This window comes from Pantherophis guttatus, chromosome 2 (assembly GCF_059756535.1).
Source record: "Pantherophis guttatus breed Tessera chromosome 2, ASM5975653v1, whole genome shotgun sequence".
In the NCBI taxonomy this organism is placed as follows: Eukaryota; Metazoa; Chordata; class Lepidosauria; order Squamata; family Colubridae; genus Pantherophis; species Pantherophis guttatus.
The window spans coordinates 280,420,997-280,436,806 of record NC_142064.1 but is presented as its reverse complement, the minus strand read 5'-3'; the positions used below and the strand labels follow the sequence as shown (position 1 = coordinate 280,436,806).

Here is a 15,810-nt window from a genome sequence, read left to right as displayed (position 1 = left end):
TTTATTTCTTTAAGAAAGCCCAGTCCTAATGAAAGTCTCTAAAACTAAGTTGGACCAAAACTCAGTGAACCCTCTCAGTGAACTTTCTTCTTCCTCCATCCCTGGAGACAGAGAGAGAGAGAGAGACCACAAAGTCACAGGAGACATTCAGCTTCCCTGTTGCAATTATCAAAAATAATTGCCATTGTGTTTCCTCCTGGAGCATGAGGGATTTTTCTGAAGTTCATCCTCTTGGGATCCATGAAGACAAACATCAGGAATGAAGGTGAAATTGCTGCCTGAGGCTTCACCCAAAGCAGTTCTTAAATTGTCTTATCTCTGGGCAGGTGGTGCTTTCCTCCTGCAAAATTTCATTGCCTCCTCTTTGATCTCCCTGCTGTTGGACTCATTCTGTCCTGCTGAGAAAACGATGCTTTCTAAATTGCCATCAAGGGTTGCAATGAAGAAAGGGATTCTGGTGGATGCAATCAAGTCCCAGAAATTTCTGCTGTTGTTGCTTCTGGTTCTGCTGTCCAGTGCAACAGGTGGCAGGAAATGTCTCCTGAATTTCATCAAGGACAAGAATGCTGTGTACACTTACTATCAGTCAGGAGATTTCAACATTGGTGGAATTAGTTCCGCAACATCACTTAAATTCAAGCCAGCTGTCTTCTATATGCCTCCCATCACCAGGCTTGTGGGGTACGTCATAAAAGTTCTTCCGTGGGTTCTTTTCCCATCCTGTCCACCAAGGACGATTTTCCCCGGTGCCTGCCAAGGGGATTTTGGAGGTTTTGGTTTTAGGGCTCCATTTAACACAAGGAACCAGCACTTGTGCTCCTAAAGTAACCCAAGACCACAGTTGCTGTGTTGCTAAGAAGGGTCTGTCTCGGTGTCTTGCGGTGTTGGTGTTATCTCCCTCTTCTTGTATGTACAGCCGAGATCACTCACTGTAATTTACAATGCAAATACACTGTAGATTTGTATGGCATTGTGCATTAAAAAGAGATGCTGTTACAGATGTTATAAGTTGGTTTTCCATGAAAATGATTGGATGATACCTGTGTTTTACTTTAGGGCGGGTCCATTTATCTTCTGGTTTCTCCTGTCCTTCTTCTTTGCCACCAAGGAGATCAACCAAAACCCCAAGCTCCTACCCAATGTCACTCTGGGCTACAACTTCTATGATAATTATCATGAGGCTGCGATGACCTACGATGCCATGGCAGACCTCCTCTCAACTGGGGAAGCAAGTGTTCCCAACTACAGCTGTGGAAGAGCAAGCAATCTCTTGGTGGTGATTGAAGGAGTGGAGTCGGAAGCTTCCAGTCAGATTTCAATCATGTCCAGCATCTACAAAATCCCACAGGTATGAAGCAAGGTAGGCTGGAATTGGGTTCTCTGATTGGCCTAGGGGTGCATGGAGATGGATGATTTCCCCTTCTGCCTAAAGAAGGACAGTGCTGGAGCTAGACAGGGACAGGAATGTCTGTCTTTCTCTTTTGGGAACTGCAACTTATCCATTCCAGTTGCATCTCCATCTCTCTATCTCAAAAAGGAGAAAGGTTTTCTCTATGAGGTTCCCAACCTTCTGCCTAAAGAAGGACAGTGCTGGGGCCAGACAAGGACAGGAATGCTTGGGGAAGCTGCCAATATTTGAATCTCTCCAAGCTGGGCCTTCCTGTCTCTCTATCTTTCGCCTGCATCTTCATTTCTTCAGGAAATACTTTTTTTCTGCTCCTTGTTAGGTCAGCTACGGTTTTGTTTCTGAAGCTCTGAGTGATAAAATCCAGTTCCCATTTGTCTATCGGATGGTCCCCAAAGAAGAACATCTGTACCATATGATTGCCAAATTACTCCAGCATTTTGGGTGGAACTGGGTCAGTCTTGTTTCTCCAGACACGTATAGCGGAGAAAGGTTCATGAGGACTTTGAGCCCAGTCTTGACCAGGAATGAGATTTGTGTTGCCTTCTCGTTGACGATCCAAGGACTGCAGGCGGCAATCCCATCATTGTCCCTTGAAACATTATTCATGTGGAATAATGTCACTGTCTTCATTTATTATGGGGAAGTGCGTTTCTTTTATCCCATCATAAAAGCTTTACAGATCATGGTCTCTAGGAAATATAGGATCCCCATTGTGGGGAAAATCTGGATCACAACAGCTTTGTGGGACCTCACGTTGAATTTTGGTTATGACATTTTTGTTGACAAGCAAATCCATGGCTTTTTCTCTTTCATATGTCATCAGGAGAAAAAGATTAGCACTGACAATTTTGAAACATTTTTTGATACTATGAACGAATTCGGACTGGCAGCCTTTGAATGCTTGCTTTCAAAGCCCGCATTGTCAGTCAAATGGAGGAGAAGATGCAAGAAGCAGGAGATTCTGGAGCTCCCAAGTGAAGAGTTTGTGGACAACATTTTTTCCAAGGACAGCTATCGCATTTCCAATCTTGTGCAGGCCGTGGCGAGGGCCATCGATAGGGCCCTGTCTTGGAGAACCCACAGAATAAGACCTGGAGGTGAAGATGGGCTGAGATCAGACAGTATTCCAGCATGGCAGGTACAGATCCCCCCCTCCCCCGAGTGGTCTTCCTGCTTTCTTGAGTTGCCATCCAAGGTTGAGAACAGTTGACCTGTTGTCGTAGGCTATATTTTAGGAGGTTTCAAAGAAATCCATTTTGTAATTTTGCAGAACGTTCAGTTTCTTGTGTCTCCTAGGCTGGGTCTTCAGGTCCTTGAAACAACACTTGGACCAATCCATCCAACTCATGTTCCTTCCCTTCCAAATATCTTTTTTCCCCCTACTAATGTTCAGGTTATGGAAAGTGGCAAAGTTGCTTTTTCATGAGGCAACTGGACATTCTTGATTTATTTTTTTTAAAAGACATTTCACTTCTCATCCAAGAAATTTCTTCAACTCTGACAGATTACCAGGGAATGGAAGGATTTATATTCCTTGCAGACGGCTGGTCATTTGCATACTTTTAGAGCGTCATTGAAGCACTTGGAGGTTTTTTCAGGGGTGGGATTCTACCGTTTCCGACTTGTTTGGATGAACTGGTCGCTCCGACAATCAGCTGGGAGCAAACCGGTTCGTTCCAATGATCAGCTGGGTCCGCCCCGCCCCCCCTACATGCTTTACTTACCTTTATCTTCGCAGCTGATTAGCACAGCAGAGCAGATTGCCATGCCTCAGCTGTTTTAATTCCCTAGCACTTATGTGGAAGGCGATTTTTTGTTGAACTGCATGTGCGCAAAGCACACGATCCCCGAACCGGTTGTTAAACCGGAAGGATCCCCCCACTGGGTTTTTTCCTCTGGAAATCCATTCCTACTTCGACACTTGTTAAACGGTGTTCATCCCAAATTGTATAGCTAAAAGTCCAGAGGAAAAAATTGCAGACTACAGGAACCAGGAGCACTTCTCAGGTGACCCTGAGGACACAGATAAACCTCCAAGTGCTTCAACTGACCCTCTAAAAGGATGCAAATGATATACTATCTGCAAGGAATATAAATCCTTCCATTCCCCACTATCCTGTCAGAGCTGAAGAAGCTTCTTGGATGAGAAGTGAAGCATCTTCAAAGAAAAACCGGAAAGTCTCCTGAAATAGCACCTTTGGGACAACCATGACTTGGATGACTGAGAATCTCTACAAACCATTGGGAGGAATGTTACATTGGCACTAGTGCATTTGCTAAACTGCTTTTGTGTTGCAAGATTAAGTGTCATGGTTCTAATCTTCCCCAAATAGTGAATGAGAAAGCGAGGACTTGCAAACTAAGTCTCCACTTGAAGGAAGTGGGGAAGCTTTCAATATCAAGGGAAAGAAAACACCAACAGTTTTACAAAAAAAGAGGATATCAGAACAATGGAAAAGCAGGAATAGGTTGGGAAATAGCAATTGTTAAGTCTGGGGTGTTATGTGGCAGGTGCTAGTCTGCTTGAAGTCTAAAGTCCCAGAACACTTTCGCTTCTTCATTTTCTGTTCCTTTGTTCATTTTTTGGTCCTGCCAGTTTTTGCTTGAAGGCAAATGGTATTTCTTGCAGATGTTCCAATGCACCACTGTTGCTTCTTCATTACACAATTGTTTGTGTGATCTTCTTGCAGCCGCTCACTGGCTTGTCCACTGCTTTACCTTGCTTGTAGAGTTCGTGTTTGTGTTTGCTGTTTTCACTGTCTTTTCAATTCTGGCTTTGAATGCATTTGTTCTTAAGGCTTGGTCTTGTGCAGGCAAAATTACTCCTCTGTCTCTTTCTTTGATTTTCCTTCTCTTAGCCACGGCTAGGTCTTGTTGTTATCTGCTCTGCCTACCATTTGGAATTAAGGAGAAACTTTGTTGTTTCCAGAGGAGCTCCGCAGGCCAGATTTAACCACTCAGCGGCAGGGGTAAAATGCTACCGGTTCAGACCGTTTCGCCCGAACTGGTAGTAATAAAAGCTATTGGTTCAGGCGAACATATATTTCCGACGGTCAGCTGTGCCACACAATTTACATTCGCTAGAAAGCAGGAAATCCTACTTTCTAGCGAATCTAAATCACGCAGCACAGCTGTTCCCCCGTCACTGTTCTACTTACCTTTGAAGACTCAGAAAAGACTTCTTAATCCTCCTTTACCAGTGCTGTGTGGTAGCGCTTGCGGTGTGCATGCGCTCAAAGCACTCATTTGGTGCGCATTGTGCATGCACATGCAAAGCGAACCGGTAGTGAATCGAACCAGTAGCAGACTTCAGAGCATTTCATCTCTGCTCAGTGGGAGGGATCCAGCACATGGACCTTGAGTTTGACACCCCTGCCTTATCATGTCTCTTTTCTGTTCATCATTTGGTCTTTCTTGTAGACCAGTTTGGTCTCTCCATTACTCAGTAAGACTTTCTGTTATGCTAACTTCCTTCTTCACTATCGTCACAAAGGTGCTTTTTTCAAGAGGCAACTGGACTTTCTGGTTTTTCTTTGAAGACGTTTCGATTCTCATCCAAGAAGCTTCTTCAGCTCTGACTGGATGATGGGGAATGGAAGGATTTCAGTCAGAGCTGAAGAAGCTTCTTGGATGAGAAGTGAAACGTCTTCAAAGAAAAACCAGAAAGTCCAGTTGCCTCTTGAAAAAAGCACCTTTGGAACAACCATGGCCTGGGTAACTGAGAATCTCCATAGATTTCTTCCCTATCCTTCCGATATTCTTCCATTCCCTATTTTCTGCTGGATAGGTTATAATAGTTCATTTAGTGATCATTTGAAGCAGGGATGGGTTTTAAATTTTTTTACTACGGGTTCTGTGGGCATGGCTTATTTTATTTGTGTGGCTTGATGGTCATGTGACAATTATTTAGGATTTAGCAGAGGTATTGGTCTACCAGGCTTTTAACTGCTTGCAGAGCTCTACCGATCTACCCATTTATTTTTGCAGGCACCGGTCTACCCACTGATTTTTGCAGGCACTGGTCTACTCATTTGTTTTCTTTTAACACTGATCAGCTGTAGGGCGGCCCTTTGAAGCTCCGCGGCAAGAGTTTAAACAGTTTTTTCCCTCTAGCCATCAGCTGGGACTCAGGAGGCAGCAATAGATTGGGGGTGGGGCCAAATAAAAGCTAAGAATAATGTGGGGGTTGGGGGGCAGGGGGGGCGGAGGGGGCCAGAACCAGTTCGGTGACTTCATATCGTCACCGCTACCAGCTCGGCAGAACCGGGCCAAACCGGGAGGAACCCACCACTGATAAATACCCATCTCACATGCCTATCTCTGGGTGGTTCACACAATTAAAGACAAGAATAAGAAGCAGTTGCAAATAAGCAACTAAAAATAAAAAAAAAAACAATTAGAAAAACCAATTCTAAGATTATAATTTCTATTGGCCCTAAGATTTTACAGGCAGATTGAATTATTAGACTTGGTTTCCTGTTCTCTGAACATGATTAATTGTCTTGACTTTAGCTTCACTCTTTTCTGGGAAACACCCAGTTCTACAACTCCTCTCTGGAAGGCGTGTATTTGGATGAGAAAGGGGAGTTGAGTGCCAGTTTTGATATTGTGAAATGGGAGACCTTCTCGAACCAATCTACCCAGGCCACCAAGTTTGGAGAAATACGCAGACATTGGGGCTTCCCAGAGAACAATTTCATCCTTGATCAGGAGAGGTGGTCCAGGCATTTTAGCCAGGTAGGTGTAATCCATCCATCTCATTTGGGTGAAATTCTAATACTTTTCCTTTAATTCATTCTGTTCAACAACAGTAGAATGTCAATTTTTTATAAAAATAGTATATAGAGAGTATTATATTTAAACATACTGATATGAAAAAGGACACACATTTGATTTTACAGCTACTAAGTTTGTTGGATGAGCAGGCACAAAAACAGCCAGGGAAGTAATTGAAGCCTGGGAAACAGGCCTCTCATTAGTCAACAGGAGTGCGGATTTACCACCAGCCTATCAAGTACTTAGAAGGCGAGAGCTGGGCATACAAGCAAACAACAGCTAAAGACTTAAAAGCAAGCCATCAATAGCCATCAACACACCCCAATCAACTTCTAAAACGTCACTTACAATAGGCACTATAAATACACACACAGAACAGCGCAGACTCTGCTAGAGAGAAGTTCCCTGAGGATGGGCTCCAACAAATCCGAAAGCTCGGAAGACAAAACCTCTGGTCCCGGTGACCGACCCAGATTGGATCCTGCATTATTATAACAATAGCAATAGCACTTAGATTTATATATCGCTTCATAGTGCTTTACAGCCCTTACTAAATGTTTGGTTGTCCAGTCTAGAGGTGGTATTCAGTAAGTTCTGACCAGTTCTGGAGAACCGGTAGCGGAAATTTTGAGTAGTTCGGAGAACCAGTAAATACCACCTCTGACTGGCCCCGCCCCCATCTATTCTCTCCCTCTCGAGTCCCAATTCACCATGGCCATCTCATCATGGGACAACTCACTGTGGGACAAGATTTACACTATTGTCAAAGAAATGGTGGAATAGAATCATTAAGGAAAGGATGCAAAAGGAGGGACAGAATGAAATGTGAATGGCAAAGATTAAAAAAAAATCTTAAATAATTAAATAGAATTGTTAAATTGTCCCACAGCAAGTTGTCCCATGGCAAATTGTCCAGCGGTGAGTTGGCCATGCTGTGAGTTGGCTGTGGCAAGTTGGCCATGATAACTTGGCTGCAGCGAGTTGGTTGTGGCAAGTTATCCCATTCCGCGTCACAGGGGGTCCGCGAAGTCTTGAAGAAATGTTATGATTTAAATCTTGAGTTAAGCTTTGGGGGTCCGTGGCTACGATCCGTGGCCACAAAAGTTATTTAAAGAGGGCCTGTGGTGAAGAAAAGGTTGAGAACCATTAGACTACATTTTTTAATTTTACAAGATTGGCTGTTAAAATCACAGCCACATACCCAGCACAATCTTGAGAGTAGATTGCTTTCCAGTTCTATCAGTTTCCAGTGTCATAGACTAGAGTTTAAGGAGATTTGAGTGCAAGACCACTGTCAACCATCAAAACGAATTGGGCCCTTCACAAAAACTCAGCTTAGAACATAGAACAAGAATAATAGAAATGGAAGGGACCTTGGAGTTCCAAGTCCAACTGCCTACTTGAGCAGCAGACCCTACATCATTTCATAGAGTACAAGTGGCTGTCCAGTCTCTTCTTGAAAGCTCCAGTGATGAAGCACCCACAACTTCTGAAGACAAGCTATAGTGTTGCTGTGAGGAAAGATAGGGAGGGAAAGCTATGTTCACCATCCTGAGGTTCTGGAGGAAATGCAGATTCCATATCAAATAGATAAGCAGTAAGAACTAATTTATGTCCAAAGATGATAGTTAACAAAAGGTTGAGTGTCCTTCCATCAAGATTACAAGAAGCATCCTACAAAAAATCCAGAAGAAAAATGGTTTGCCAACCTACTGAATCTTTCCCTTCTCGAGAGCTCATTTTCATGGACAGCATCTCACATGTGGTGGTAATGTCTTTTTGTTGTTGTTAGACATTTCGTCATTCCAGGTGTACTGGAAGATGTCGTCCTGGAGAAGCCAAAATGGTACTGGAGGGGAAACCGCTTTGCTGCTATGGCTGTTCCTTGTGTGCAGAAGGGACCATCTCGACTCAGGAAGGTAAGTGTCCTGCTGAAGAAAAAGCTGGACTTTGTGAACTGGGCCAGGAATCACTAAGATGCATTCTGAAATAAAGAATTGCTGTCTTCGACTTCTGAAACATGTGCTCCAAGAGATTTACAATTAAAGAATTCCATCCCATTGTTCCATTGAAAAATGTGGCAAGAGGAAATGGATTTACAGTCATCAAAATAAAAAAATACAACAGTCTTGGAGTGCAAGGTTTTAAGCTCCTCCTTGAGAGTCCAGGCCAATAATAGAGATCCTACTGTTCTTATATGGTAAGAGCATGGTAGATGTGTACTACAAATGGACTTTCTCTAGAGTAGATCCTTGCTTCTGGACCTCCATCCCATAAGCAGTCGCCCTGTCTATTCACTTCATCACTCTCTCACTGATATTTGGGTTCAAACCAGGGATGGGCTCCTGGGGGTTCGGCAGGGTTCAGGTAATCCTCTAGCCACGGATCACCAGGTTTGGCGAACCCCCAAATGCCACCCCTGGCTGGCCACACCGACACCACGACGCCTCTCCCAGTAGTCTCCTGTTCATCATTCCAGGTAAATGCAGGGGCCGTGTGTACTTCCAGATATTATGGACATATTGACTTTCTTATAGCAACAACAATAGCACTTCCCAGCTATAAAGCTTCACAGTGCTTTTACACTCCCTCTCTAAGAGGTTTAGAGAGTCAGCATATTTTCCCCAGTAATCTGGGTCCTCACTTTACCGACCTCAGAAACTTGAGTCAACCTTGAGCCAGTGAACTGCCAAACTGCTGGCAGCCAGCAGTCAAGAGAAGTAGCCTGCAGTACTACATTCTAACCACTGCGCCACCATGGCTCTTATGTCAATTCCCTGGTGAAATTTTTATTCTGAGCTCTCTTCATCTACCATTGCATTGCTACTAAAAAAGTCTTTTTGTTATAATAATTCAAGCAAGCTTCCTTTTACTCCATATTTTCTCAGAAAAGGAGCATTTCTCAGTGAATGCCCTGTCTGGGTTTCAATCATCAGAACTCACAGATGGAAAACAGCATAATACAATATTCATTCCAGAAGGAAGGCATTAATCATGCTACATGCTACATCTGTTTTCTTTTCAGATGCAGATTATTGTAGCAAGTGTCCTGCTGATCAGCATCCAAATAAGGCCCAAGTTCAATGTCTCCCCAAGATCCAAACCTTCCTGTCCTACAAAGACTATCTGGGGATCATCCTGACTTCCCTTGCCCTCTTCTTCTGCTTAATCACAGCCTTTGTGTTAATCATCTTCATTAAATTCCTGGAAACTCCTTTGGTCAAAGCCAACAATCAAGACCTCTCCTTTGTCCTCCTCATCTCCCTCCTTCTTTCTTTCTCGTCCTCCTTCTTATTCATTGGTCAGCCAAGGACTACCACTTGCCTCCTCCGACAAACTGTCTTCAGCATCATCTTCTCGGTTGCCGTCTCTTCTGTTTTGGCCAAAACGGTCACGGTGGTGCTGGCCTTCTTGGCAACAAAGCCAGGGAGCAAGGCAAGGAAGTGGCTGGGGAAGAGCTTGGCCAACTCCATTATTGTTTCTTGTTCTGGCATCCAAATGGTCATCTGCACATTCTGGCTGGGAACCTCTCCTCCATTTCCTGAGTCTGATATGCAGTCCCAGTCTGGAGAAATCATCCTGCAATGCAACGAAGGCTCCGTCGCCATGTTTTATGGTGCCCTTAGCTACATGGGCTTCCAAGCTGCTGTCTGCTTTGTGGTGGCTTTCCTGGCCAGGAACCTCCCTGGGGCCTTCAACGAAGCCAAGCTGATCACCTTCAGCATGCTGGTCTTCTGCAGCGTCTGGATCTCCTTTGTGCCCACCTACCTGAGCACCAAGGGGAAATACATGGTGGCCGTGCAGGTCTTCTCCATCTTGTCATCCAGTGCCGGCTTATTGGGCTGCATCTTCATTCCCAAATGCTACATTATCATTTTAAGACCAGACCTGAATACAAAAGAGCAGCTAACAGCAAGAACAGAAGTTGGCTTGAAAGCAAAGGCTAAATAACTGCAGTGGGCTTACCGCTTGATGTGTGTTAATTTAGCAATTTAATTTCTGCTAGATATGCATTATTGTACTTGTGAATCTGGAGATGTAGATTTGGTTTGCAGATTGCTAAAAGGAATCATTGTTTCACTCTCTGCAAGTCATTTTAGCAGCTGCTTTTTTCCCCATTGGGGCTTCAGGGAGACCATACCGAAGTTACCAATCCAGCTTTGTGGACTTAAAATTTATATGGGTCACTCTTCCCACACTCAGCAAAGTCTATCCCATTTTCTGTCTGTCCGTCCGTCCATCTGTCTGACAGTCAGTCAGTCTGTCTATCTATCTATCATCTATCTTCTATCATCTATCTATCATTTATCATCTATCTATCTACTTATCATCTATCTATCTATCTATCTATCTATCTATCTATCTATCATCTATCTATCTATCTATCTATCTATCTGTCTGTCTGTCTGTCTGTCTGTCTGTCTGTCTGTCTGTCCAGGGTGGATTTGATTTAAATCAAACTGATTTAAATCACAATTTAAATCACTAGTCAGTTAAGACTTGATTTAAATCATAGTTTTCTACATAAAGACTAATTCTTGCTGGTATAACTTTAATATGCAAGTAGATGAAGATTTTTAGAATAACAATTTTTCATATTAGTTTTTTTATCCCCAGTTTAATAGGTTAATCATTCATATTTGGACAACTTTTCTGTTGTACTTAGGAAGGAGAAAAATAATCATTACCTTAATAATAACAATTTAAATAGATTTATTTAAGATAAACAATAACATTACAGCATATGTTATTTGCTTAAACAAACATCCATGTTTGTTAACTAATTTGGCTAAACAAAATATATATATTTTAAGAAACTTAGACTGTCAGCCCAGCCTACACATGAAAAACTTAAATACTGTCCTCTGTAGCTCACTCGTCATCTTCATCTTCTTCTTTGTTCATAATCTGGAAAAGAAAAACAAGCTTTCCTGCTTTATCGGGTCCCAAACGATTTCTCAATTTAGAATGAATGAGTCCAAAGGAAGAGAATATTCTTTCAACGCCTGCAGAAGAAGCTGTTAAAAGTGAAATCATTATTTGAACAGTCTCTAAATCCAAGTGCTTAAGTGACTTCCACCAGTTCACTGGTGTGACTTTCTTTAAAATATCTTCAGCAAACATATATTTCTTGAATGGTTCCCCCTTAGCTTTGAAGTTTATTATAGTTGGCATTACAGATGGATGTGTCAGGGCGTTGATTAATCCCATGTTTGGCTCTGGGACAAATCACCCTGGTTTAGAGGATGGATCGAGGCTTATTCCTTGTTGCAATATTCTGAAAAAGAAACGCGAAGAAAAGTTTCTAATAAAACTCATTTATTTGTTATAAAGAAAATAAAACACCTCACTAACTAAGAAAAGTAATTGGTTATATTTTGAAAGTAAATCGGGCCAGTTGCTTTTCACAGCAACCGGCACTCCTGGCATGAGAACAAAGGAAAGAGTGTGTGAAGCAAGTGAAGGAATGCGGACATGCGTAGTAAAATACTGATAAGGAACTTGGCAAACTGCAGTAAGTCTATTAGTCCAAAAATAATGAAGCTCAGCTAGGAAATAAAAAAACTCTGTGACAGGATGATTGCTGGATACCCATGTCATAGCTAACTCCTCTTCCTCAGCCCTTAAATTTTGATCCTGATACTGGATATTGACAATATTTGCCAAAAAATGAGCTGGAGACAGTACTTGTCCCATTCATTTTTTTAATGCTTGTAATTTAATTCTGTCCATGTGTAGTTCTGTTTTTAAGTGTTCACTCAGTTCCTTCCAAATTTCAACAGCATCAGCAATAAAACAGCTATTTTTCTGTATTTTGTTTAAAGCTTCAGAGATGGGTTTCAGGATGCTCAGCATATGTTCAACATTTCTCTTAAGCCCAATGTTGAGGATTTTGGCCGTGACAGTGCCATCTATTTTATCTCGATTTTCTTCACAAACTGTCATCAGAATAGGCCAGTTCTTGATATACTGCTCAAAACAGTCCACCACAGAGTTCCATCTAACATCTTGTGGGAGCGTTAGCTTGGTTCCACCCATCCTTTTCAGAGCTGCTGCAGCAAAATGATTGTTACGGAAGTATTTAGCAATTTCAACAACATTAGTCTTTATTTCTGGAATACTTAAGTCTTTGGCTAAGAGGTGCAGCAAATGAGCACTGCAACCATATGTTATTAGCTTTGTATTCCCTTCCTGCTCTTCTAAATTTCTTCTCATCTTGGATACATTTGCAGCATTGTCTGTGACCAAACTGCGTACTAGACATTTGAATTTTTGTTCACATGTTATTATAGCTTTTACTGCCGCTTCTTGTAAGTATTCTGCTGTGTGTGCATTTCCTGACGTATCAATTGTTTGTGCAAGGAAGACTTTCCCTTCTTCGGTTGTTATACAAGCACATACAATAGGATCATTGTGGACATTATTCCACCCATCAATACTTAGGTTAACAATTCTACCCTCCAGAGCTGTTGCACATTGCTCCATTTCTCTGTCATACACTTTATCCAGCAGTTTCCCTGCAACATCTGCTCTGCTGGGTGGACTGTATCCTGGTCTCAGTGACTGAACCATATTAATGAAATGTGGGTTCTCAGTTAGACGGAAAGAAGAGTTCGTTGCATAAACAAACTGGGCAATTTTTTCATCAATTAACTCTTTTTCTAATCTGCTAGTTTTTATCACAAACCTATCTATGGTGGTTCCAGGTGATAGTGATAGTGATATGTGGCTGTGGGTGTCTGATGATAATGATGCTAATGAAGCACTATCCTGGATGGATAACTCTGAAACTGTAGAACAGGAGGATGGTGATCTTGAAGGTGGATAGTTTCCAGAATCCATGAATTCCCCTAAACAAAAAAGTCAATGCTGTTATTTTATTATTTATACAATTTCTGCTTATTGTACACAGCACTGCCCCAAAAGGAATATTTACTTTTCTTCATAACTGTACCAAATGACAGTAACATGCAGTAATAATAAGAAATATAATTTTGCTCAAACATGACAGTTCGAGGCAGTCTTTAGAAATATGATTCAATAAAAATGTTTACCAACCTGAAGATCCTGCCTGTTCAAATATGTTTCTTTGGTCATCTTCATCACAGCACTTCTCATGTCTCATTCGGGCCACCAGGGTTCGCATTTCTTTGTTGCAGTGTTTGCAGTTTGCACACATGCCTGCCTTACCGATAGGTAAAGGAACTTCATTAAAATATTGCCAAACTGGGTCTCTTTTACGGACTGCTGCCATTATAGGTTTTTTCCTCCAAGGAAAGAATGTGATAAACCTCAGGTCATACACATAAAAAGATCCAAAGACTTGTCTGTCTGTGGCTGTGCAGTATTGTGCTCAGAAAGTTTCACTTTCATTTTGTACTGCTTGTCTGATTGCCCCTTCCTCCTCACACTTAGTTTCACTTTCTTCTTGTGCAGATCTATTCCACTCCAAACAATCAGAAAAATATTGTTTCTATTCTATTCACTGAACTTCTTGAAACTTAGCACTGAAGGGGTTGATTCTGTATTCATAGGTTTGTAGAACAATAGGATTAAGGTCTTTTTCTCAACTCTGTTTATGTTATAAGATTTTTGCTGTGAAGAAGAGGCACGTGATCTTTGCTGAGTCAAATTCAGTTTTGAGAACTGCAAAAGTAAACCAAGCATCTGTGATAATATCTTGTAGGCAGAGAAACTGCCCAATAATCTTACAAAAACCTCTGGAAGAGCATGACATTGTGAATGGATTAATGGAATTTATTTACCCAAAAAATTAAACATATACAGCCTTATTCTACATAATTAAAAAACTAATCTTTATTTCATGATGGAATAACCTTTGGATGGTAATATATTTTCCTCAAAAAGCATTTTATTTAAAAAAAATCCGATTTAAATTTTAAAAAATCTGATTTTTTTGATTTTTTTAAAAAAATCATTGATTTTTATCCACCCTGTGTCTGTCTGTCTGTCTGTCTGTCTGTCTGTCTGTCTGTCTATCTATCTATCTATCTATCTATCTATCTATCTATCTATTGATCTATCATTTATCATCTATCTCTTTCTATCATCTATCTATCGATCATCTATCTCTATCTTTTTTTTCCCAAACTTTTTATTTTTTATTTTTCTACAAACATATCGTTGTGTTAACAGCATGGAACCAGAGTTGCATTTTAGTACAAATAAAACAATATATTTGTCATATTTAATACAATTAACGATCGTATAGTCTTTTAGTAATAATACACATATTTGGTTAAATTATAATCTTTCCTTAATTATTTAATATTTCAATATATTATTTTTATGCCAATCTCCATATTCTTGATATCGCTCCTTTTACTACAAGTAGAATACCAATAATCATATTTGTTGTAGTTAACAAACTTACATGACTCTAATAGTAATACACAGATTTTAATAGAATTATAGTCTTCCATTGTTCCCCTTTCTAATTTTTAGTTATGCCACTGATATATTTTAAAAATATCCCCCTTCTAATCAAGTTTTAAAACAAATAAAACAGTATTCGTCTTAGTTATTTATTTATTATTAATTTGATTTGAATGCCGCCCTATCTCCATAGGACTCAGGGCAGCTCGCAATAATTAAAATCAAACCAGATAAAAACATATTAAAATACAATTAAACATATGTTAAAACTCATTAAAATAATCAAACCCCATCAGTCCAGGCTGGGCGATTTAAACAGCCATGTCTTTAGTTCGCGGCGGAAAGTGCAAAGGTCAGGGGCCAACCTGAGCCCTAGGGGGAGTTGATTCCAAAGGGTGGGCGTGCCCACAGAGAAAGCTCTACCTCTGGGGGCCGCCAGCCGACATTGTCTAGCCAACGGCACCCTGAGTAGGCCCTCCCTGTGAGAAAACACCGGCCGATGGGGAGCTGTTGCTGGTTGCAGATGGTCTGACAAATATCCTGGGCCTAAGCCATGGTTATGTTATGTTTGACAAGTTATATAATTCTAATAATAATAATGGACATTTTGTTAAATTACAATCTTTCATTATTTTCTCCAAATCAATATGTTATTTTCATGCCAAATTCTATGTATCGTTCCTTTACCACAAATAAAATATTAAGAATCATATTTATTACTTTTAACCAACTTATATAGTTATTTAAAAAATATCCCCTTTCTAATCACATTTCAAAACAAGTGGCAGGAAGGAGCCGCACTTTTGCAAAGCGTGGACCCAGCGCTTCCCGGATTCATTTCTTCGCTTTCAACGCCGCTCCCTCAGATATGTTGTTTGATGGACAATGGCAACTTTACTTGGGGGAGGGGAGGTAAGAGAAAGAAACCCCCTTCCATTAGTTTTCAGATATCGCAGGAATTAACCAGGAAGAATCTTCCTGACAGTCAGGACAATTAACCAGTGGAGGGCTTGCCTTCAGAAGTTGTGGGTGCTTCATCACTGGAGGCTTTTAAGAGACTGGACAGCCATTTGTCTGAAATGGTAGAAGGTCTCCTGCTTGAGCAGGGGGTTGGACCAGAACAGGGGTCTGAGAGCTATGAGGGATTTGCAAACGGGCTGTGGAAATGCACATGCACATCCTCACTTCAGGTTGATGAGGAATTGTTGACGAATTCAATTAGGTTCTTT

The 15,810-nt window shown here is 41.2% G+C and overlaps 2 protein-coding genes across 2 annotated transcripts; one reads left to right on the top strand and one right to left on the bottom strand.

Annotated features, from left to right (window-relative positions):
* The first annotated feature begins 1,186 nt into the window (after positions 1-1,186).
* Positions 1,187-10,135, top strand: LOC148116026 (vomeronasal type-2 receptor 26-like). The gene is made up of 5 exons (XM_087884766.1): positions 1,187-1,348; positions 1,728-2,546; positions 5,921-6,145; positions 7,977-8,103; positions 9,210-10,135. Exons 1-5 carry the CDS (start codon positions 1,187-1,189, stop codon positions 10,133-10,135), a joined length of 2,259 nt encoding a protein of 752 aa, XP_087740892.1.
* A 1,560-nt stretch (positions 10,136-11,695) lies between these two features.
* LOC148116025 (uncharacterized) lies at positions 11,696-13,285 on the bottom strand. Its single transcript, XM_087884757.1, has 2 exons — positions 13,244-13,285; positions 11,696-13,035 (listed from the first exon to the last, which is right to left on the bottom strand). The coding sequence occupies exon 2, from the start codon at positions 13,025-13,027 to the stop codon at positions 11,882-11,884; it is 1,146 nt and encodes a 381-aa protein (XP_087740883.1). The 5' UTR covers positions 13,028-13,035; positions 13,244-13,285; the 3' UTR covers positions 11,696-11,881.
* Between the last annotated feature and the right edge of the window lie 2,525 nt (positions 13,286-15,810).